General features: G+C 37.2%; 1 protein-coding gene across 1 annotated transcript; it reads left to right on the top strand.

The window, feature by feature from the left end:
* The first annotated feature begins 24,454 nt into the window (after nucleotides 1-24,454).
* On the top strand, nucleotides 24,455-24,829 carry LOC122019183 (proline-rich protein HaeIII subfamily 1-like). The gene has a single exon (XM_042576681.1). It carries the CDS (start codon nucleotides 24,455-24,457, stop codon nucleotides 24,827-24,829), a length of 375 nt encoding a protein of 124 aa, XP_042432615.1.
* The last annotated feature ends 1,745 nt before the right edge of the window (nucleotides 24,830-26,574 follow it).

Here is a 26,574-nt window from a genome sequence, read left to right as displayed (position 1 = left end):
AAGAGAGCAAAGGGAGAAGAGAAGGGAGAGGGTCGGCCACCAAAAGATCACCCAAGCAAAAGAATAAGAGTTGTGTCTCATGAAGCCCCCTTACCCCTTCTTTTATATTGCTTGCCTAAGGCAAATAAGGAAAGATTTTAATAATTTTCCTTTTCCCTTTTTATTTTCCTTTTCCTTCCTATTGATTGAATTAATCATCAATCAATGGTTGAGATCAATCCTATTTGGTTTAGGATTGGGATTGATTTAATCCTATTGGCCGGCCCTTGCTTGGGCACCAAGCAAGGTGGCCGGCCACATTAAAAGGAAAAGAAAAAATTTTTTATATAAAATTTTATAAGATAAACTCTTATAAAATTTTACAAGCTCTCTTTCCTTAAGTAGGAGTTAAAAAAGGAAAGTTTCTAAAAATTAAAACCATGTTTTAAAATTTAAAAACTCTCTTATAAAATTTCCTTTTTTTTTTAACATGATGATAGAAAATTTTAATTTTAAAACTTATCTCCCTTTTTTCTTAAACCATGAGGATGGTTAAAAAGGAAAGTTTTAAAACTTTTAGAACTCTCTATTAAAACATGTGGCCAAATTCAAATTAGGAAAATTTTAAAAAATTAAAATCTCTCTTTTAAAACTTATAGTTTTCTACAAAGAGAAGATTTTAAAAATTCAAAACAACCCTCCCTTTTTGAATTCTTGTGGCCGGCCCCTACAAGCTTGGTCACCAAGCTATAGGGCCGGCCCCTTCAAGAGGATATGGTCGGCCATTGCTTGGTCACCAAGCAATGGTCCGGCTCCCTTCTTGGACACCAAGAAGAGTCTTTCATTTGGATGGACTTGAGGATATAATGAGGCTACGACAGGGATCTAGAGGAGAAATTGGTTTTGGCCTTCCGATGAGCTTGAGTATCCCGTGTTCGCCCTGAACACACAACTCAAGTTCATCGATAACAACTCATTCCACTAAAGAGTTATTACCGCACTACCGCACCAATCCCAAATTACATTATGGACTCCTTCATATCATGAGTGTGTTAGTCTCCCTGTGTTTAAGATTATGAATGTCCACTAATTAAGTAAATTACTGACAACTCACTTAATTAATATCTAGCTCCAAGAGTAGTACCACTCAACTTTATTGTCATGTCGGACTAAGTCCACCTGCAGGGTTTAACATGGCAATCCTTATGAGCTCCTCTTGGGGACATTCTCAACCGAGATAACTAGGACACATATTCCTTCTATAATCAACAACACACACTATAAGTAATATCATTTCCCAACTTATCGGGCATATTGATTTATCGAGCTAAACCTCACCCTTTGATAAATCAAAGAAATAAATATTAAATATATGTGCTTGTTATTATATTAGGATTAAGAGCACACACTTCCATAATAACTACGGTTTAGTTCTTTTACTAAGTCAGTACAAAAAGAACTTACCTAAATGATCCTACTCAATACACTTAAAGTGTATCAGTGTAATTTATTAGTTAAGATAAACTAATACTTAATTACACTACGACTATACTGATAGTTTGTTCCTTTCTATCTTAGTCGCGAGCAACTGTTTATAATTTATAAAGAACTGACAACATGATCTTCTAAGTGTGACACCACACTTCATGTTGTCTACTATATAAATTAATTGAACAATTACATTTAATAAATAAATGCAGATATTGACCAATATGATTCTTTTATTTTAGCAAATAAATGTTTACAAAAGCTAGGCTTTTAGTATACACTCTAACAATCTCCCACTTATACTAAAAGACTAAGCTGTCATATCTGTTGCCTTACATCTGATTCACATCCCCTCCACATGTCGATCAAAAGCTTTTGCCGGAAGGGCCTTTGTGAAAGGATCTGCTAGGTTATCTTCTGATGCAATCTTGGCGACGACAACTTCTCCTCGCTTGACGATGTCTCGTATCAGGTGGTACTTGCGCTCTATGTGTTTACTTGCCTTATGAGCTCGTGGTTCCTTCAAGTTTGCAACTGCATCGCTATTATCACAATAAATTGTGATGATCTTGGGCAGACCAGGAATCACATCTAAATCCATTAGAAAGTTCCTGAGCCATACAGCTTCTTTGGCTGCCTCAGAGGCTGCCACATACTCAGCTTCCATGGTCGAGTCTGAGACACATTTCTGCTTAACACTCCTCCATGCAATGGCTCCACCTCCTAGAGTAAACACATAGCCTGACGTAGACTTACTATTATCCCTATCTGATTGGAAATCCGAATCCGTGTAACCCACAGGGAGCAAATCGTCTGCTTGGTAAACTAGCATATAATCTCTAGTCCTTCTCAGGTACTTTAATATATGCTTTACAGCAGTCCAATGTCCTTGTCCAGGGTTACTCTGATATCTGCTAACCATGCCCACGGCAAAACAGATATCAGGTCTCGTACACAGCATTGCATACATAAGGCTTCCTACAACCGAAGCATATGGAACTGCCTTCATGTCCTCAATCTCCTTTGACGTCTTTGGAGACATCTCTTTAGATAAGGCTACTCCATGCCTAAAAGGTAAGAAACCTTTCTTGGAGTTCTGCATGCTAAAACGAGCAAGGATCGTATCTATATATGAAGCTTGGGATAGACACAACATTCTTTTCTTGCGATCCCTCATTACTTTAATCCCAAGAATGTGTGCACATTCTCCTAAGTCCTTCATATCAAATTGTTTGGACAACCATACCCTTACGTCTGATAATACCTTGACATTGTTGCCAATTAACAAAATATCATCTACGTATAGTACAAGAAATACCACTACGTTTCCGTTACACTTTTTGTATACACAAGACTCATCCGGACACTGTATAAATCCATATGACTGGATTACTTCGTTAAACCGGATGTTCCAAGATCTTGAAGCTTGCTTCAATCCGTAAATGGACCGATTAAGCTTGCATACTAGATGCTCTTTGCCTTTTTCAATGAACCCTTCTGGTTGCTTCATATGGATGTTTTCTTCAAGACTTCCGTTAAGGAAAGCAGTCTTGACATCCATTTGCCAAATCTCATAATCCATATGAGCAGCAATGGATAAGAGTATCCGGATAGACTTAAGCATGGCTACCGGCGAAAAAGTCTCCTCATAGTCGATTCCCTCTTTCTGAGTATACCCTTTCGCAACAAGCCTTGCTTTGAAGGTTTCTACCTTCCCATCTGTCCCTCTTTTCCTTTTGTAGATCCACTTGCATCCAACGGCTTTTACACCATCAGGTGGTTCTACTAGCTCCCAGACCTTATTAGAATACATAGATTCTATTTCAGAATTCATTGCCTTTTTCCAAGATACTGCATCTATATCTTGGAGTGCTTCATCATATGTCCGGGGATCAGGTTCATGTTTACCTGGGATGAAGTCTGAAGACTCACCCAAAAACATGAATCTCTCAGGTTGCCTCACAACCCTCCCACTACGACGAGGCACCGTCTGTGGTTGTGTATCATGTGTGACACGTGTTGCAGTCTCTTGTGGTACTTCATCTTGAACTGTTGGTACTGAAGTTGACGTATCCTCTCTAATTTCTTCTAGAACTATTTCACTCATGGGCTTATGGTTCATTACATAATCTTCTTCTAAAAATCGAGCATTGGTGCTAACAATGATCTTATGATTTTTAGGATTATAAAACAAACCACCTTTCGTTCCCTTTGGATATCCCACAAACAGACAAACTTCTGTACATGATTCCAACTTGTCAGTATCTCCTTTCAGCACATGTGCTGGACTACCCCATATCCGGATATGATTCAGACTAGGCTTACGCCCATTCCATAATTCCATGGGTGTAGAAGGAACTGTTTTTGAAGGTACCATATTCAGAATGTACACAGCTGTTTCTAAAGCATATCCCTAAAACGAATTTGGTAATTCTGAATAACTCATCATCGATCTAACCATTTCCATAAGAGTCCTATTCCTTCGTTCTGCCACACCATTCTACTGGGGTGTACCAGGTGCAGTCAATTGGGATTGAATCCCGACTTCTGATAAGTAATTCCTAAACTCTCCAAAGAGGTATTCGCCACCACGGTCAGACCGTAGTGTCTTGATACTTTTACCAAGACGTTTCTCCACATCAACCCTATATTCTTTGAACTTGTCAAAGCATTCAGACTTGCGGCGCATCAGGTAAATGTATACGTATCTTGAATAATTGTCTATAAAGGAGACGAAGTATTCATAACCACCTCTTGCCTGAATAGACATAGGACCACATAAATCAGAATGAACCAGTTCTAACGCATCTTTGGCTCTATACCCCTTGGCCTTAAAAGGTCTCTTGGTCATTTTACCTTCTAAGCAGGATTCGCATGTTGGAAAGTTTTCCAACTCTAATGAACCCAAGAGTCCATCGGCTATAAGCCTTTGAATCCTACTTAAGTTAATATGTCCAAGCCTTAGATGCCAAAGATATGTTTGGTTCATTTTCGAAGGTTCTTTCCTCTTATTAGAGTTAGAAGATGTGTTATTAATTTCCATATTTTGCTTTGTGGGAGAAATTGGATTTAAAGTGTATAAATTGCCAACCAATGCACCAGAACAGATAATCACCTTATTTCTCTTTATAACGACATTGTTACTAAAAGAGACTGAATATCCATCTAAATACAGTTTAGAAACTGAAATTAAATTCTTTCTAAAACTGGGTACATAAAGACAATTTCTTAAAATCAAATTTCTATTCCTATCAAAAGATAAGTAGACGTCTCCCACTGCAACAGCCGCCACCTTAGTAGCATTGTCCATGTAGACGGTAATCTCTCCTTCAGTTAGTCGTCGGGTTTCCTAGAACCCCTGCAGAGAATTGCAGACATGATCAGTGGCACCTGTATCTACACACCAGGTGCTGGTAGATAACACCGCTAAACATGTTTCAACTACTAGAGTATGAGATATACCTTTATTGTTCTGGTTCCTACGAGGACAGTCCGCTTTCCAATGTCCAGACTGCTTGTAGATGAAGCACTTGCCCTTCGGCTTCTTCATTCCAGCTTTCTGTCATGTACTCTGAGGTTTATTCACTTTCTTCGCTGAAAAGACCTGTTTCTTCTTCTTCTTGCCTTTCAACTTAGAAGTCGAACCATTTTCAACATAGTGAATCTGAGAACTTTGACGAAATATTCCTTCGGCTGCCTGTAGTTCTGTCAGAAGTTCCGCCAATGTATACTCTCTTTTGTTCATGTTATAGTTCAGGTGGAACTGCTCAAAACTTCTGGGTAGCGTTTGGAGAATTATATCGACCTGGGTTTCTCCATCGATTTCTCTTCCAAGGACTTGTATTTCATTCAGATAAGCCATCATTTTGAGGATATGATCCCTTACGGGTGTCCCCTCAGACATGGTGACTGTCATTAACTTCCTCATTGCCTCTTGCCTAGCAGTCCGACTCTGGTGCCCAAAGAGTTCTTTGAGATTGTTCATTATATCATAAGTTGTTGGTAAATCTTGATGCTGATGTTGCAATACATTTGACATAGATGCCAAAATGCAACACCGCGCCATCTCATCAGCTTTTAACCATTTCTTATGATACTCAATCTCCTCTGGGGTAGAGTCACCGTCAGGTGCTTCAGGGCATGCCTCAGTCAGTACAAACTTATAGCTTTCAGCAGTAAGAACAATGTCCAGGTTTCTTTTCCAATCAATATAATTGGGATCAGTAAGTTTGTTCTCTTTCAGTATAATGGCTAGTGGGTTGAAAGTCATCCTAAGAATCACAAAAAAACTTTGGTCAAGACTCTAAATTTAGAATAATATTGATTCCTCAAACAATACTATTTTAAATTAACCAACACCTCAAATCACCGTGAATATTGCATGCCACGTTAGTGTGGACGTATACAAATTCAACATTTGTAAGAGGAGGGTGTGACCCATTAATTTTATTATCTTGTCATCCTAACTTTATGACAAATAAAATTAATAGTTGGTTTTACTTTGGTCACACAATACAATAGCAGTGACTCCGTTGGGGAGGATACTATTGAATGTGTGTAAGTGTATATCATTACTTGATACTAAGTCCATTAAATAGAATTGTGCCCCTTCAGTTGGAGAAGATCACACGCTCCTAAATAATTTCCTATAACCATCCATAAAAGGAAGTTTGATCTAGTGATCCGCAACAAACCCATCCGTTGTGGAGGGAGGCACTCAGAGCCAACACGCAAGCTTGTTGCATCACTTACAAACCAATAATGGAGACCATGGGATTTATTAAAATCCCTCTCCCACTTAGTTATTTAAAATTGAGGATTTTAACCTATGCTAGCATATATCACATGCATATTAATATCACAGTAAATAAAAGCAATAAATTTAGAAATTAATTTTCCAACTATTATGGCCTTTTCCTTCACTGTCTTCGGTATGCTCCAACCCTAGCTGCTGTCATCTTTAGCCACCGCCATCGGGTCGAGTTGTCGCATCCATCTTGCTTCTTATTCCGCTGCGCCTCTGGTGCTTCAAATGTACCACGCCTCGCAAGAATCCGATTCACGACAAGAAAAGAATTTTACATATATCGATCCTATATTCCTCGAGGGAATGTACATGTAATCTAGATCGAAAAATAAAATTCTAAAATATAATACAGCTCCTGCTGTATTTTATACATACAATCATGCACACAAATAATGCCCTTGACATGTCCAAGGGTCCAATCACACATAATAACAATAAGCCATAATAGTTGGAGCCTGCAACCAAAGAGTTAGCACATCCTACTATTTTCCTGCATAAATTATGCATGACATGTGCATAACCTATTTGAATTCTAAAAATACACAGAGGCAAACCCTAGCTCTGATACCAATTGTTGGTTAATCCTAGGAAAACGTACCGGTTCTACTGTACAAAATTTTTGTACAAGTGTCGAACCTTTCCTTAAATAACCTATTGTGTTCTTTAGAAGTTAAATTAGGAATCGCAGACGGAACTTAACATCATTGATTCCAAATTTAACTTATCTGTTCTTAATGGTTTAGATTTGAATCGCAAGCGGAACTTAACACTATTGATTCAAACCTACCTAGATTATTAATTCCATAAATATTAATTTCCAAAATTGGCTTCCAGGACTGCATGGCGAGGCACATGGCCTTCTTGGATATGGGAGCAACCACCACCGCCTAGGCAAAGCCTTTTAAGGAAAGCTAATATTTATTTCCTTAAATAACTCTAGGTCAACCAAAAGGAACAATCGAAACACAAGTTCGAAAAAGAAGAAAACACAAATTCGAAAAACTATTTCGAAAAACTAGATCTAATTGCCTCTTGTATTTAGAATTCTTACAGAAAGAAAAACTAGCATGATGCGGAAAACAATTGCTAATTATACCTTCTTTTTGTATGCTAATGACCTCAAGATCTTCTGCCGTATTCCTCGCCTCGCCTTGGACGTCGTGTGGGCGACGATCTTCCAAGATGAACACCACCCTAGAGAGTCCTTCTCCTCCTTGCAATATTCGGCCACCACCACCTCTAATAGAAAAGAGAGCAAAGGGAGAAGAGAAGGGAGAGGGCCGGCCACCAAAAGATCACCCAAGCAAAAGAATAAGAGTTGTGTCTCATGAAGCCCCCTTACCCCTTCTTTTATATTACTTGCCTAAGGCAAATAAGGAAAGATTTTAATAATTTTCCTTTTCCATTTTTATTTTCCTTTTCCTTCCTATTGATTGAATTAATCATCAATCAATGGTTGAGATCAATCCTATTTGGTTTAGGATTGGGATTGATTTAATCCTATTGGTCGGCCCTTGCTTGGGCGCCAAGCAAGGTGGCCGGCCACATTAAAAGGAAAAGAAAATTTTTTTTATATAAAATTTTACAAGATAAACTCTTATAAAATTTTACAAGCTCTCTTTCCTTAAGTAGGAGTTAAAAAAGGAAAGTTTCTAAAAATTAAAACCATGTTTTAAAATTTAAAAACTCTCTTATAAAATTTCCTTTTTTTTTTAACATGATGATAGAAAATTTTAATTTTAAAACTTATCTCCCTTTTTTCTTAAACCATGAGGATGGTTAAAAAGGAAAGTTTTAAAACTTTTAGAACTCTCTATTAAAACATGTGGCCAAATTCAAATTAGGAAAATTTTAAAAAATTAAAATCTCTCTTTTAAAACTTATAGTTTTCTACAAAGAGAAGATTTTAAAAATTCAAAACAACCCTCCCTTTTTGAATTATTGTGGCCGGCCCCTACAAGCTTGGTCACCAAGCTATAGGGCCGGCCCCTTCAAGAGGATATGGCCGGCCATTGCTTGGTCACCAAGCAATGGTCCGACTCCCTTCTTGGACACCAAGAAGAGCCTTTCATTTGGATGGACTTGAGACTATAATGAGGCTACGACAGGAATCTAGAGGAGAAATTGGTTTTGGCCTTCCGATGAGCTTGAGTATCCCGGTTTCGCCCTGAACACACAACTCAAGTTCATCGATAACAACTCATTCCACTAAAGAGTTATTACCGCACTACCGCACCAATCCCAAATTACATTATGGGCTCCTTCATATCATGAGTGTGTTGGTCTCCCTGTGTTTAAGATTATGAATGTCCACTAATTAAGTAAATTACTGACAACTCACTTAATTAATATCTAGCTCCAAGAGTAGTACCACTCAACTTTATTGTCATGTCGGACTAAGTCCACCTGCAGGGTTTAACATGGCAATCCTTATGAGCTCGTCTTGGGGACATTCTCAACCTATATAACTAGGACACAGATTCCTTCTATAATCAACAACACACACTATAAGTAATATCATTTCCCAACTTATCGGGCATATTGATTTATCGAGCTAAACCTCACCCTTTGATAAATCAAAGAAATAAATATTAAATATATGTGCTTGTTATTATATTAGGATTAAGAGCACACACTTCCATAATAACTAAGGTTTAGTTCTTTTACTAAGTCAGTACAAAAAAAACTTACCTAAATGATCCTACTCAATACACTTAAAGTGTATCAGTGTAATTTATTAGTTAAGATAAACTAATATTTAATTACACTACGACTATACTGATAGTTTGTTCCTTTCTATCTTAGTCGCGAGAAACTGTTTATAATTTATAAAGAACTGACAACATGATCTTCTAAGTGTGACACCACACTTCATGTTGTCTACTATATAAATTAATTGAACAATTACATTTAATAAATAAATACAGATATTGACCAATATGATTCTTTTATTTTAGCAAATAAATATTTACAAAAGCTAGGCTTTTAGTATACACTCTAACAAAGTGAAGCAAGAATTTATACAACAAAGTCCCAAGAATCTCCCAAAGAGGCTGCCCCTATCCTATACAGTTTTTTCATACTTAGGTAATTTATCCCACACCTTTTCTAAATCAAGAAAGTCTAAGTTAGCGCATGGGAGACTAGTCCTACTAGGATAAACTACTAAGAAACTCCTTCAACCCCTTATTTTAACCTCTTCAAAATCTAAGCAGTCGGTAGATCAGAATATTTTTCAGACTTTAAAAACTCTATTTTAAAAGCTACTTGCCGCCCCTCCTCTTCGGCTCTATAGGAAGCCAGGTTGGATTGGACTTCCTCTAGCTGAGTCGTTACCTTTGTCTCACCTTGGACATCAGTCACCACTTGCTCATGAAGCATGACCACCTCTCCATTTACCCGTATAAGCTAGCCCTACATATCAGCTACTTATTTTTCTAAGTTGTCTCGCTGAGCCACCTGCTCGGTGAGTCAGGAAGTAAGCTCTTCTCAACCAGCCTCCAACGAGATAACTTTGGACTAGCATACTTTTACCTCTGAATTGCTTCATCCAGATCGGCTTTGAGGGAAAATGCTTGTTCTAATTTCTTGTGAAGGCAAGCCACCAGATTCCTCTGAAGGAGACATTCTTCTGTAGTCCGAGCGACATCAACTTTAGCCTCTTCGACCACACAATTTAGCTCTGTAATACAAGCCTCCGAATCAATAACCTATTTCGGTAGCTGCTTGATCTGCATCATCAAAGCAAGAATTCAGTTATAGATGTGCATATGCTCTGTCCATGGCTGCTCAAGGAGTGTTTTTATAAAGTTTATTGCTCAGATATTAGAATAAAAAAATGACAAGGATATAGTGTATACCTTCAAAATGGAGGCATTGGTGCATCGGCTAACTTCCAACACGTCTAAACTATGAAGCAATTTAGCATAATTGTTGGACTTTATCAACTACAATAAGCTAGTCTAGTGGGTGATCTCCTCTGACCAACTAGGATTGGGGGGAATCCAAGGGAAGGCAAAATCCTTGGAAGTCTCCAGCTCGACTATAGATTCCCCTCTAGTAGGGGCCATTGGAATGGTCGGTGTTGTTTCGGAGACGGATGGGGAACCTACTAGTTGCTCTTAAGGAGGCTTGGTTATCAAAATGCTCGTTCTTGGGCGAGAGGCGGGTCTTTCGGGCAAAGGGCCCGCTAGTATAGGTGGCTCAGGGTGTTTACACTTCCTTATCCATAAAGGGGATGCCGATAGCTTGGGTTCTTCTTCCTCGACCGAGTCATTAGTCGCTTCCCCAATCAATGTGGTGGTCAGATCCTCAGTAGTAGCCAGATCGCTAATCCACTCGGTTGTTGTGGCAGTAGGGGTCACTCGAGATGCTCCTTCAGTTCCTAGCATCACTTGACTGGAAGAGCTTATTTCTATCCCAATACCTAAGTGGCATATCAACCTCGGTAGAAGCTACCCCAACAGAATCCAAAGAAACTTCGAGAGTGGCCAAAGCCCGAAAAGTTGCTCAATCTGCCTTCAGAAGTTTGCTCATTGAAGTTCCCAACATAGTGTCCTCTGCCAACAAGCAAGAAAGGTAAGTCAACTCTCGTAGAAGAAGAAGAAAAGGGAGAACTTATCAAGCAACTTTTTCAACTTAGCTGCGATGGGGCTTAGATGAGCCTGATATAGAAGGCCCTCATTTTGAATGATAGTGGTACAGTTGAAGTACATGCCGACTAGTATCTTTAAGGCCCGAAGATACTTGGGATTCTTCTTATACTTCCCGAGCGACAGTGGATCTGAAAGCTCTCCTATCCAGCTGGTCAGGAATGTGAAGGGCACCAGCAACTTCAAATAGAAAAACTTACTTTTCCAACCTTATGGGATGATGGGTTGTCTTCTAAAAACTTGCATCCCGCTCAGGACATATGAAGTGAAAGGCTTTTAGCTCAACCCTCTTGGGATGAAAGAAGTAATGAAAAAAAGGTGGGGGTAAGAGGAATATTATAAAGGCAAAAAACCATAGTCACCCCATATAGAATCCTAATGGCATTCAGTGCCAGTTGGTGTAGAGAAATCCAAAATAGGTGCAAATATCCCTGAAGAACTTAGGGACAGGGAAACTGAGACCACTTTCGATTTGGCTGTGAAAAAAGGTGGTAAAACCAGGAGGAGACATCGAAGGTACCTGATCTCCTATGGGTATTCGGATTGTATAATCGTCAGAGATATCATAGTCCATCCTAAGTTCTCTCCTAAGCTCTTCGGTTAAAGTCAAGTAAATAGTTTCATGCCAAGAAACAAAAGCCATGGGAATTATAGAGATATACTAAGGTTGAGGCGAAATCTAAATCCTAGAAGGCAGGTAGAAAAGTGCAAATAAAAAAGAGAACTTACACGAGAGGGAGGGAACATAGGAGGTAGAAGTCGAAGAGAAGATGAGCGCGATGGAAATGCAAACAAGGATAGGCAAAGATGGGCGTCGAAGGAAGAGGGGAAAACCCTAATATACCTTCGATTCCTCAATAATAGCCATTCGATCCAAGATGGTACAGAAAGCGGGATTTAGTTTGGGCCATCGGATTTGGCACGACCATCTAGAGGCATGCACAGTAGTCAATCATATCACTTGATGTAACAAGCGATATAACCTTAACTCAACACTAGGCGACTCGTTATGCTATTGGTCCAACAATATATACACGTCATCAATCATGGCATGCATCATTAATGGGTGCCACAACTCATAAATGAACAAATCTCTTGGGTTATTCTAGGGATTTTTTCTTTCTCTCTCTCCAAGTGGCAACAATAATCAACATTTTTACTTAGTCACACCTTGAGTAAGTCAGTTTGGCACTTCCTTCGACTGGACCAAAGAGGGAGGCTTGTGATGTGACAGTTCATGGAAGGCACCATGTGGTGCCTAAGGGTCAACATAGCAAGTGGGACATCAATCAAAGTCAAGGTCGGTGAAGGAAGATGTGTCGCTCGGGTGATGACCAAGCCGATCGAGAATGGGTACTCACTTGCCTGGGCCACCCTTATAGTTTCTGAGCCTTCCCGAGTAGGTATAGTCACTACTCGGGCAACCCTCCGAGCGACCACTCAAGTACCCTTTATAGGTCTTAGCAAACAGTATCACAATTTAGGTACATAACCGCTTAGGTGTATGAACTACCGAGTTATCACTTGGAAGGAACATTTCAGCAGACATTTGGGTTGCCTATATTATTAAATACCTAATGTCACCTACATTAAATGCCTAGTATAGATATATACATGCATGAGAAATAGGAACCCTCAGGGAAGTAAATTAATAGTTTACTTCAGTTAAGATGATCTCATTGATAAGGTTGCATTAAAAGTTAGAGGAAGACAAAACAAAGATTCCTTGTAAATAATGAATCAATTATCAATTCATTAACTCCCTTGTAATAAATATAGTCTTATTAAATGAGGAGGAAAGTGAAAATTTCAAGAGAAATGTATAAAAGGATAGTAATAAGAAGAGAAAATGGGGGATCCGAAATTGGAATACTAGGTCTACTCATTGTGTCTTCTTCTTCTTCTCCACATTTACTTATTTACTCATCACTGCAGTCATGCCAATTCTCTTTCCAACGCACCAATGAATCAATCGTTCTTGAGCTACTCTGAGCAAGATCATCGAGACTGACCTATAATGTAATTGGGATTTTTCAAGTGTCTCATTTTTTACTCGTTCACTCTGAGGGATTAGACATCCTCTATATTTTATTTTTTTGAAAAATGAGTTTTAGTAATTTTAGTGAAACAATATAGGTGTTCTATATTCTATGACTTTAAGTTAGAGTTTGGAGTAGGAAAATTTGATTTTGGGGTTTAAAGGAAGGCTTATAATGAGAAAATATAGGAAGGCTTATAATGGGAAGTTCATTGATAAGATACATCTTACTCCATAAATGTTTAAATGAGAAGTTTATAACATATTTGGTAAATTTATTTTTATTTGTACTAGTTAAGGTTTTCAAAATCAACATACAGCGTGACTCCTATATATACTCGTAGGACTAAATTGTAGTTGAAGATTTTTTAAGTATTTATCTCATCTTTTACTCATGTGCTTTGATGGATTAAATAAATATCCTCCATCTTTTTTATTTTGAAAAGTGAGTTTTATGAATTTTAGTGAAATGATATAGGTGTTCTATATTCTATTACTTTAAGTTAGAGTTTGGAGTATGACTTATAGTGGGACTTTGTAAGTGTTCCACATGCGATGAATTTAGAAGTTTAAAATAGGGTTGAAATTTGAGGTATGGCTTACAATGGGATAATATAGGTATTCAACTTGTGATAAATTTGGTTTTGGGGTTTAAAGGGGGGCTTGTAATGAGAAAATATAGGTGTTTTCCGATGTCATAAATTCGATTTTCAAATTCAAGGTAGTTCTTAAAATTGAACAATATAGCACTACAAAAAATAAGGCTTTCTGGACGAATTTTTAAAAATAATTCATTGCAAAATTTTTTGGGATAAATTCAGGGATGAAAATTTTTTCGTCCCAAAATGTTTGATGCCAACTTTTGGAACGAATTATGGTTTATTGCAAATTTGGCAACGAATTTGGGGACGAAATGTTGGTGCAGGAAGCATCCGACGATCGAACCTAAGTTTTGATAATGGCAAAGGGATTCAAAGTTAAGATTCTCTGTTATCTAACATGTTGAATGAGTATTTCAGGAAAGTCCTAACTGCGGTTAAGTAGGTGAAAACCCTAGGGGGTGGTAACCCTAGGTGGAGAAAAGTCCTAGCTACGGTTAGGCAAAGGGAAAACCCTAGGGGGTGGTAACCCTAGGTCATAGGGAGTGGTAACCCTATGCGGAAAGTCTTGGCAGGTCGATGGCTTCAGGAAAAAGTCCTAGGGGTGGTAACCCTAGGTGGAAAGTCCTGGTGTCGCGAACCAGGTGAAAGTCTGGACTAGCCGGGAAGCGGATGTCCAGCAGAAAGTCTGGAAGCATCGAGTGCTGAGCAAAAGTCCAGTCGATCTGGAGGATCGACTGGCAACAGGTAAGTTCCCCGTTGAGGGAACAGTAGGCGTCGGGTCGACCTAGGATTTCCGGTTGGAAATCCGAAGTCAGACTCGGACAGTCCGTAGACTGTCAATTCTTCTTTACGATGTTTTGTCTTATTCTAACATTGTCCTGCAGGGGATTTTGCTCGGACTAACCTTTGTTTGCAGGTGAGGAACCTGCTGGAAAAAGGTTGTCCGGGCGCCCGGGATGGATCCGGGCGCCCGGAGGTCCGGGCGCCCGGGACCAAAGTTTATCCCCTGCGCGAAGTTGACACGTGGAGCATCCTGGTTGGTTGGCCACGTCACACTCCAGGCGCCCGGAAGGGATCCAGGCGCCCGGAACCTCATATAAAAGAAGGGTCGAGGTGCAGCACCAAGCACAACGACAATCTAAGTAATCTCCCTGCGACAAGCTGCTAACGACTCGATCCAAAAAGTGCTGCAACGACACCCCGACAACCCGGAGCTTCGATTTAGTCTTTTTTTGTCGGTATAATCTGTTTACTGCTTTAAATTGTAGTTAATCTGTAATAGTTTTATCGTGCTTATAGTTGTTGCCCACGGAAAGCGATCAAGGATCGCGGGCCTTCGAGTAGGAGTCGCTTTAGGCTCCGAACGAAGTAAATCTTCCTGTCTCTCTGTGTTTGTTATTTCTTTATTCCGCTGCGCTTTTACTCGTTTGTTTTACGAATTCAAAGAAATAGCCACGAACGCTATTCACCCCCCCTCTAGCGTGGTCTCGATCCAACAATTGGTATCAGAGCGGGGTCGTTTTGAATTGGTGCAACCACCTTTCAAAACAAATTTTTCTTTCGATTTTATATTTTTCGGAGTCAATTAGAATTTTGCCTTAAAGCTTTATTCTAATTCTTTTATCGAATCGGCTTTTGCCCGAAGTTGGTGCAACACCACTCGAGCTCGTTATTACTATTCTTTATTCCCGCACTACTAATCCAAGACGTAGTCTTGGAACATATATTTTTGTTGTTTTTGTTGCATATTACAAATGGCTCAACAAGAGGGGTTCAGTACTGTTCGTCCCCCACTATTCTCCGGAGATGATTTCGGTTATTGGAAGGGAAGAATGGAGACGTATCTGAAGATTCAGTTTGAAACATGGATAATCATTAAGACGGGACTTCAGCTACCTTCCGATGACGACGGCAATCCAACCCCCTGCGAGAAGTGGGACGCCTCTCTAATCAAAAAGGTGGAAGCCGACGCCAAAGCTACCTGCACCCTCCAGTGCGGCCTTACCAAAGAAGAACTCAACAGAGTCGGCCCGTTCTCTTCCGCAAAGGAGCTCTGGGAAAAGTTAGTCGAACTCCACGAAGGCACTAACGACACCAAGGTAAGTAAAAGAGATCTTTTACTTAATAAATTATATAATCTAAAGATGCAGGAAGGCGAGACGGCAAGTTCTCTACATGCGAGAATCCAAGACATCCTCAATTCTCTTCACGGAATCGGACAGAAGATAGAGAATCGGGACGTCATAAGGTATGTTTTAAACTCATTTCCAAGGAACACATTGTGAGCATCAATGGTAGATGCCTACAAAGTTTCCAAGGACTTGTCTTCAATAAAATTAGACGAATTATTTTGTGAATTTGAACTTCATGAACAGACTAATGCACAACCTACCGAGAAAGGTATTGCGTTGGTTGCAGGTACAAGTCGAACACGGGAACCGAGATCACGACGAAGAACGGAATCGGAGTCTGAACCAGACTCAGACGATGAAGACATTGAAATTACAACCGAGCTGGTAAACCTCGTGAAGAAGCTCTACAAAACGAAGGGCTTCAACAAAAGAGATCTAAAAAAGGCAGTAAAAACGAAGGAAGGTTCACAGAACTCAAAGATGAAGTTTGAAGTTACATGCTACGGCTGCAACCAAAAAGGGCACATCAAATCCAACTGCCCTAACCTGAAGGAAGTCAAAAAGCAAAGAAGGAAAAAGGTCCTTAAGTCAACATGGGACGAATCTTCATCGGAGGACGACGACGACGAGCTCGAACAGACGAGTCTACTCGCATTAATGGCCCGGGACCAAATCGTCGAATCCGGAAGCGAGAGCGAGTCCGAGGCGGAGTCCGAGCAAAGCCACGGATCCGTATCCGTTTTCGAAGGACCAAACCCCGCTGTAAGTATCTCCCGGTTAAACATTTTAGTTAGCTATTTATTGCGCAAATTAGCTAAGTCAAACCTGAAAGTTAAGTCACTTCTAAAGGAAGTATCTGTCCTTAAAGAAGTGGCTGACACTAAAACCTTACCTGACCAGAGTCAGACTGAATTTCCAACTCAAGTTCATAAACTTGAGGAAGAAAATTCAAGTCTAAAAAATCAGGTTAAAGATTTAAAAACTACTTTAGAACGGTTTTCTTTGGGCTCCAAGAACTTGGACTTAATTCTTGGGACACAAAGGGTCATTTACAATAGAACTGGGCTAGGATATAAAAGTAAATATAAATCTTACTTATCCTTAATAAACAAACAAAGTAGTAACACAGCCCAAGCATGGGTCCCCAAGTCCAAATTGATCAATCAAGTTGGACTTGGTCAATACTGGGTCCCGAAGGATCAAATACATTACCTCGATAGACCATATCGAGGTCGTGATCCAGGGGGAGCAAAGAGGAAAACGATAATTCGAAATTAAACTATAAATTCAAAAATTCAATTCAAAATTCGAAATTAAATTATAAATTCAAAAATTCAAAATTCAAAATTCGAAATTAAATTATAAATTCAAAATTAAAAATTTGAAATTAAATTATAAATTCAAAATTCAAAATTCGAAATTAAATTATAAATTCAAAAATTAAAAATTCGAAATTAAATTATAAATTCAAAACTTCAATTCAGAATTCGAAATTAAATTAAAATCAAAAATTAAATTAAAAAACAAAAATCAAAAATTAAAATTCAAAATTTGAAATTAAATTAAAAAAAAACTAAAACAAATTCAAAATTAAACAAATCAAAATTATAAATGAAAAATAGAAGGAGGGTCCAAACTAGCTGGCACCTCCAACTGAACTACCCGACAGGGTAACTGAACCTAATTTACCCGGAATGGGTAAAACAAGAATGGATTACCTGGCAGGGTATTTAAGGTTAGATTAAAAAGGGATAAGTTTAACTTGAACTACAGTACTGGTGAAGTTTTTGGATGATAGTACGTTAGGGAAACTTGGGCATCGCATGTCTAGGAAGATATGGCTTCGACCTGGTGCATTTGGCCAAGTGGAACTGACCGAAGCTACCCTTAAATGGATCCTAACTAGTTAGACCAAGTTTTAGTATTAAGTTCAATGGGTAGGACTATTTGGAAGACCTCGAAGGCATGGTTACTTTAATGAGCTCCTTGTGACTCACCATAGCCCAGAAGTTTATCCAAAGAATGTTTACTTGTTGAATCCAAAGCTAAACCTAAATCTAACACAAGACTAAACAAAACCCTTAAATTGAACCTCAATTCATCTCACAAAAACTATAGGATTCCCTGATTGAGAAATTAGATCGAGTGAGATGACTAAGTAATTTCAAAATTATTTAAAAATCTTTTCAAAATCTTTACAAAAATAAATTTCAAAATTATTTAAAAATCTTTTCAAAATCTTTTCAAAAAGCAATTTCAAAATTATTTAAAAATCTTTTCAAAATCTTTACAAAAATCAATTTCAAAATTATTTAAAAATCTTTTCAAAATCTTTACAAAAATCAATTTCAAAATTATTTAAAAATCTTTTCAAAATCTTTTCAAAAATCAATTTCAAAATTATTTAAAAATCTTTTCAAAATCTTTTCAAAAATCAATTTCAAAATTATTTAAAAATCTTTTCAAAATCTTTACAAAAATCAATTTCAAAATTATTTAAAAATCTTTTCAAAATCTTTACAAAAATCAATTTCAAAATTATTTAAAAATCTTTTCAAAATCTTTACAAAAATCAATTTCAAAATTATTTAAAATTCTTTTCAAAATCTTTTAAAAATCATTTCAAAATCATTTTAAACTTAATTTCAAAATCTTTGAAAAATCAATTCAAAATCATTTTAAACTTAATTTCAAAATCTTTGAAAAATCATTTCAAAATCATTTTAAACTTAATTTCAAAATCTCTGAAAAATCATTTCAAAATCATTTTAAACTTAATTTCAAAATCTTTTAAAAAATCATTTCAAAATCATTTTAAACTTAATCTCAAAATCATTTTAAAATCTTTACAAAACTTAATTTCAAAATCTTTTAAAAATCATTTCAAAATCATTTTAAAATCTTTTCAAAAATTAATTTCAAAATCTTTTCAAAACTAAATTTCAAAATCATTTCAAAATCTTTTAAAAAATTCTTTTCAAAATCTTTTAAAAAATTCTTTTCAAAAATCATTTTCAAAATCATTTCAAAATCTTTTAAAAATTCTTTTCAAAAATCATTTTCAAAATATTTCAAAATTACTTTAAAAATCTTTAAAACTTTATTTCAAAATTATTTGAAAAATCTTTCAAAATCATTTTCAAAATCATTTCAAAATCTTTTAAAAATTCTTTTCAAAAATCATTTTCAAAACATTTCAAAATTATTTTAAAAATCTTTAAAACTTTATTTCAAAATTATTTGAAAAATCTTTCAAAATCATTTTCAAAATCATTTCAAAATCTTTTAAAAATTCTTTTCAAAAATCATTTTCAAAATATTTCAAAATTATTTTAAAAATCTTTTAAAACTTCATTTCAAAATTATTTGAAAAACACTTTCAAAATCATTTTAAAAATCATTTTACACCTTTTACACCTTAATTTCAAAATTAGTTTAATCTTTTAAACCTTAATTTCAAAAACTAGTTTCAAAATCCTTTGAAAAATACTTGAAAAACTAGTTTCAAAATCCTTTGAAAAATACTTGAAAAACTAGCTTCAAAATCCTTTGAAAAATATTTGGAAAACTTATTCAAAAACCTTTGAAAAATCTTTGGAAAACTAAATTCAAAATCATTTGTAAAATACTTGAAAAACTAATTTCAAAATCATTTGAAAAATACTTAAAAAACTTATTTCAAAATCCTTTTAAAAATACTTGAAAAACTTATTTCAAAATCCTTTGAAAAATATTTGAAAAACTAATATCCTTTGAAAAATACTTGAAAAACTTATTTCAAAATCCTTTGAAAAATATTTGGAAAACTAATTTCAAAATCCTTTGCTCCCCTAAATTTACTAGACTTACAAAAACATGGAATTATCCCTGAAGGAAATGGAGATTTGAAGTTTGAGCATGCTCATACTTTAGGGCTCTGATACCTTAACAAAACAATCTGGATAACTTAAAATCTATTTAACCTCATGCTTGGACTTAAAGACCAGCTAAAATAAATAACCTAAATTAAACATTTAGTCACTCCCTCTTTGTATGAACAAATTCTTACTCCTATCTTTTCAAAATTAAGTTTTAACGCTAAGTACCTTTTAAACTGAACCTACATTCTCAAAATTCATTGTTTACAAAAGGCTTAGCTAAAGTGACTCATATAGCAACCTTCAAACTTTCTCAAACTTAGCCCCCTTATAAATTTTAACTCTAAATACTAAAATACTTTTCTAAGTTAAAAATATTCCGATTAACTAAGTTTCACAAGCCTTCTTCTTCCTTCTCTCAAAAAGATTGTTTTCTTAAAATCTTAAAACTTGCTTTCAACTGATTTTTGATATATGGCAAAGGGGGAGAGTAGAAGAAAATTCAAAGAATTAAAGAAAATTGAAAGAAATTCAAATTTAAAAAAGTGAGCTTTATATTAAGGGGGAGTCTTTATATTAAGGGGGAGCTCTGCACTTAATTTAGTTCTGCACTTAACTATCATTATGCTTGTATTTTCATGCTTATCTTTTAATGGAATTATTTTCTTAACTTTGAATTTTTTGTTGCCATAATCAAAAAGGGGGAGATTGTTGGTGCAGGAAGCATCCGACGATCGAACCTAAGTTTTGATAATGGCAAAGGGATTCAAAGTTAAGATTCTCTGTTATCTAACATGTTGAATGAGTATTTCAGGAAAGTCCTAACTGCGGTTAGGCAGGTGAAAACCCTAGGGGGTGGTAACCCTAGGTCCTAGGGGGTGGTAACCCTAGGTGGAGAAAAGTCCTAGCTGCGGTTAGGCAAAGGGAAAACCCTAGGGGGTGGTAACCCTAGGTCATAGGGGGTGGTAACCCTATGCGGAAAGTCTTGGCAGGTCGATGGCTTCAGGCAAAAGTCCTAGGGGGTGGTAACCCTAGGTGGAAAGTCCTGGTGTCGCGAACCAGGTGAAAGTCTGGACTAGCCGGGAAGCGGATGTCCAGCAGAAAGTCCGGAAGCATCGAGTGCTGAGCAAAAGTCCAGTCGATCTGGAGGATCGACTGGCAACAGGTAAATCTCCTGAGTGGAGTAGGTGAGGACGCGTTCCCCGTAGAGGGAACAGTAGGCGTCGGGTCGACCTAGGATTTCCGGTTGGAAATCCGAAGTCAGACTCGGACAGTCCGAAGACTGTCAATTCTTCTTTACGATGTTTTGTCTTATTCTAACACTGTCTTGCAGGGGATTTTGCTCGGACTAACCTTTGTTTGCAGGTGAGGAACCTGCTGGAAAAAGGCTGTCCGGGCGCCCGGGATGGATCCGGGCGCCCGGAGGTCCGAGCGCTCGGAACAGGTCCGGGCGCCCGGGACCAAAGTTTATCCCCTGCGCGAAGTTGACACGTTGAGCATCCTGGTTGGTTGGCCACGTCACACTCCAGGCGCCCGGAAGGGATCCAGGCGCCCGGAACCTCATATAAAAGAAGGGTCGAGGTGCAGCACCAAGCACAACGACAATCTAAGTAATCTCCCTGCGACAAGCTGCTAACGACTCGATCCAGAAAGTGCTGCAGCGACACCCCGACAACCCGGAGCTTCGATTTAGTCTTTTGTTGTCGGTATAATCTGTTTACTGCTTTAAATTGTAGTTAATCTGTAATAGTTTTATCATGCTTATAGTTATTGCCCACGGAAAGCGATCAAGGATCGCGAGCCTTCGAGTAGGAGTCGCTTTAGGCTCCGAACGAAGTAAATCTTCCTGTCTCTCTGTGTTTGTTATTTCTTTATTCCGCTGCGCTTTTACTCGTTTGTTTTACGAATTCAAAGAAATAGCCACGAACGCTATTCACCCCCCCCTCTAGCGTGGTCTCGATCCAACACGAAATTGGCGACGAATAAAATTTTCGTCCCCAAATTCGTCGCAAAAAAGCATACAAATTTGGAACGAATAATGTTTTTGTTGCAAACTTAGCAACGAATTTGGGGACGAATTCAGTGACGAAATAATTTTTTTTGCCAAATTTGTCCCTATTTTTGCAACAAATTTGGGGACGAATTCGGTGACAAATTATTTTTTGTTGCCAAATTTGTCCCTAATATTGCAACGAATTTGAGGACAAATTCGGTGACAACTTTTTTTTGTTGCCAGTTGTGTCCCTAATTTTGCAACAAATAATAAATTTGTTGCAAAATTGCCAACGAATTTGGCAACAAAATTTGGCAACGACTTAAATTTTCGTCGCTAAATTCGTTGATAATTTTCATAAGCATTTGCGACAAATTTGGTAACGAAAATACTAATTCAATTAATAAATAAATTTTTGTCCCAGAATTCGTCCTAGAATCTGGAACGAATTTTGGGACGAATTTTGTGGATTCATTCCAGATTCTGGGATGAATCCACAGATTCGTCTCAGATTCTGGGACAAAATCTAGGACGAAAATAAATTTGTCACAAAATTATCGAGGTACAGTAGTTACGATAGAATGGGGACAAATCGTTTTCGTCACCATATTCGTCTCTAATATTAAATTTTTTTTCCAAATTCAATTTATTTTTGCAATTCAATCCATAGATACATAAATACCAAATTCAAATAACAGATTATATACATTCAACACATCCTAATTTCACATATAGTATTAATAATTGAACTCAACTCATAATTCAACAAATATAAAGATCTCAACAAATTTTACAAGATCTATCTTGTTCAAGCTTCTAGAAAATATTATACAAGTTCAACAACCAAATGTTATATAAATCCATCATCCATCCAAGAAGGTAAATAAACTAAGAATACATCTAGTCATCTTCGTCTGCCACAAAAGCTTTGCTCCCCCTCAAATCTCCTTTGCCTCTATAACAACAAACAAATAAACCAGATCATGTGTAACAAGAAAGATTGTAAATATGATACGATATGCCCATGTAACAAGAAAGATTGGAAACAAGACATAACTGTGAAATTCCCTAAACATTCAAATAAATGCCCTATTTACCAACGATATGAACCATCCATGTCATAGCAACGGTAAATAAAATTATAAGAAGTACTTGAAGCTAAGTACAAGTACCGTAAATATGATACAACCTAATATAATTGGCACATCAAATTGTTATGATAATACCTATTTCACCATATCAATCAATAGCTACAAATATTCAATGTCCATGTGACATGGAGAGCATGAAAGGTATTCTTAAAATTTCCTAACATATGAAATAGCTCAAATGAAGAAAACACAAACTAGTTAAGCTTAATTTGGTGATACTAGTCTTTTAGTACTCATGGTTACTTGGTTGCTAGGTAAACTCTAATCATAATTTGAAATTTGAACTAATAATGCAGTAGTAACAAATTTTAATAAATTAAAAGCAATTAAAAAATAAATAAATAAATAAATAAAATTAAAAGTTTAACATGTTACTTAATACTTACTTTTTTCTTCGACCTTTAGTTCGCCTCACCAACCCTGTTAAAAACAAATTGACAATATTAATTAAAATAAAAATTAGAAAAGTTAACAAGTCATTGATTAATATGTAAAACAATAAACATGAGACAAATAATCATCATACATAATTAAAATCATCAAAAACCATCACCACCATCATCGTTATCATTGTAGTCATCATCGTCATTGGGAGGATTCTGACTTTGAGCGGAGTTCAACTGAAGGTGTCGCATGATTAATTCTTGTTGTCGGCGCATATCTCTAATATCTTTCTCCAAGTTAGCCCGTTCTAGGTCTCTTTGCACCCGTTCTTGGTCTCTTTGCGATATTATTTCCTTCAGATTGCTAATCTCAAGGTATTTATTTGAGTCATAAGTGTTGATGTGGAGGAAGATGTTCCAACTAATCTTTGGGTTCTGCTCAAGGAACTCATCCCCAATATCCTTCCCCCATTTGGTCCTCCACTGGCCTCTAACCATAAACTCAAATTATTGCCAACAGATTCCTCAGACCCCTGACTATCGATACCAGCTTGTGAGCATGTTTGGGCTAGCTCGAGTTGATCATACTTTTCCTATTTTGTAAAACACATACGATATTGATTAGATATAATAGAAACACATATAATATTAAGACAGTGATGGTACGTAACTAATTAAATTTAAATCATATATTAAGATAAAATAAATATTAATTCTAACCATGACTGCTTTTGCTCTCGCCCCATGCTATGACTTGTCCAATTATAATAATTCGGGGTAAAACCAAATCTACAAAGATGTTCTTCAACTTTATCGGTGGGTAAAAATTTGCCATTGTGATACTTTCTACACGCACACCTTATCTTCTTGCCATCCATATACATAACTTGACTAGATGCAAAATTCAAAATTTGCCTCAGGCCAGTGATAAACTTAGGAGTTAACCCCTGACGATTAGACAAATTCTTGTTATACATCCAACTTTGCTCATTCTAAATTTTACCTGAATTCAACTATTTAGTTAAACATTATTAAAAGTAACTACAGATGAATCTTATCATTGAAGACAAAACAACAAAGAGCAGCTTATCAAAAAGAAGGAACGTAATTAATCAACTATAACATAATTATTTAAAGCTAACTTTATATACAGATCAGTAAATACATATTAATGAACTTAGGAATACCGAAAAGAGGTGAACAAATACAGCTGTCTTCAACTACACTGAGATCACGCCAAATTGAGACCTGCACAAACAACATTATCAATTCAGGCAGTAACTTCCAAATATTAAATAAAAAATAAAACAATGATCAACCTCATCCTGCCAGGCACTGCCACGCGGCCACCCGCGGCCAAACGTGGCCACCGATGGCACCGGCAGCCAACCCCGGCCACCCACATCCAATCGAGGTCAGGGACGCGACGCGGGGCAGAGTCGGCCAGCCACAGGACGGCGGCCAGCCACGGCTAGGCCCACGCCAGCGGCCAGACGCCGGCCAGTCAGCGCCTGGCAGCGGCCAGCCCGCGGCCAGCCCGCGGCGGCGGCCAGCCCGCGGCGGCGGCCAGCCCGCGGCGGCGGCCAGCCCGCAGCGGCGGCCAGCCCTCAGCGGCGGCCAGCCCGCGGCGGCGGCCAACCCTCAGCGACGGCCATCCCGCGGCGGCGGCCAGCCCACGATGGCGGCCAACCCGCGTCCAGCCCGCGGCCACCCCGGAGATCACGTCGTCGCCGAGAGAGGGAGATGACGACGAGAGAGGGAGATCCGAGAGCAGCGTAGAGAGATGGGCTTACCAATCGAAAAGCTTCCACCGCCGGAGATCACGCGGTCGTCGCAGATCACGCCGTCGTCGGTCGGAGATGTGGCCGAAACCCTCCTAGAAATCGCAGGTTGGAAGGGGGAACGGGGGAGAGAGGAAAGAAATGGGAAAGAAAATAAGAAGCGTAGTGAGGTATAGATCTAGGGTTTTTAGCATCAAATATTTTTTGTTCCCAATTTCGTCCCTAAATTTGGGACGAATCCCTGGATTCGTCCCAAATTTTGGGAGGAATCCTAGATTCGTCCCAAAATCTGGGATGAATTCAGGGATTCGTTCCAGAATTTATTTATTTTTAAATAAAAGAGGAAAAAATTCAGAAGGAATAAGTACAGACCTACATATATCTAAATTTGATGAAACAAGTTTCTATGCATTCGTATCATTGTCCTGATCGTAAATATATCCATAAAAATATTTTTTTACCAAATATATTGAATTTTAGAATTTTTTAATCCCAATTTGACCTATTTTTGGTGTTAAAAATTTGAATCACTCAAAATAATAATTCAAAATTATGGATGATGGTATATTTACGATTAGGACAACGATACAAATTTATAGAAACTTGTTTCATGAAATTCTGATATCTCTAGGTCAATGTTTAAGGTTTCGGTCACTTATTTACAATCATTCGCTATACAATACCTTTTTAGTTAGTAGCAACCTATATATGTTTTAAAAAATATATATCTAGAGACATCAGAATTTCGTGAAACAAGTCTCTGTGCGTTCGTATCGTTATCTTGATCATAAATATATCCAGAAATTTTTTTTTGACCAAATATATTGATTGGCGAAATTTTTTAATTCCAATTTGACGTAATTTGTGTTAAAAATTTGAATCACTCAAAATAATAATTCAAAATTATAGATGATGGTATATTTACGATCAGGGCAACGATACGAACGCATAGAAACTTATTTTATGAAATTCCAATGTCTCTAGGTCAAGATATAAGCCTTCGATGTTTGATTTTCTTTTTTTAAAATTATTTTCAGTTTTGGGACGAATCTTAGATTCATCCCAAAACTTGGGACGAATCCAAGGATCCGTCCCAAAATTTGGGATGAATCAAGAGATTCGTCCCAAAAATTAAATTATTTAAAAAAATGAAAAAAAATGGGACGACTTAAATATGGACCTAGAGACATCGGAATTTCATGAAATAAGTTTCTATGCATTTATATCATTGTCCTGATCATAAATATATCCATAAAAATATTTTTGCCCAAATATATTGATTTTTGGAATTTTTTTAATCCCAATTTAACCTATTTTTTGTGTTAAAAATTTGAATCACTGAAAATACTAATTCAAAATTATGGATGATGACATATTTACGATCAGAACAACGATACGAACGCATAAAAACTTGTTTCATGAAATTCCGATATCTTTAGGTCCATATTTAAGGTTTCAGTCACTTATTTACAACCATTCGTTACACAACACCTTTTTAGTTTGTAGCAACATATATATGTTTTAAAAAATATCTACCAAGAGAAATCAGAATTTCATGAAACAAGTTCTATGTGTTCGTATCGTTGTCCTGATCGTAAATATATCCATAAAAATATTTTTTTACCAAATATATTGATTTTTAGAATTTTGTAATCCCAATTTGACCTATTTTTGGTGTTAAAAATTTGAATCACTCAAAATAATAATTCAA

Source organism: Zingiber officinale, chromosome 9A, assembly GCF_018446385.1.
Source record: "Zingiber officinale cultivar Zhangliang chromosome 9A, Zo_v1.1, whole genome shotgun sequence".
NCBI lineage: Eukaryota > Viridiplantae > Streptophyta > Magnoliopsida > Zingiberales > Zingiberaceae > Zingiber > Zingiber officinale.
Note: the sequence above shows the minus strand (reverse complement) of the source record. Positions and strands in the feature narration are given on the sequence as shown.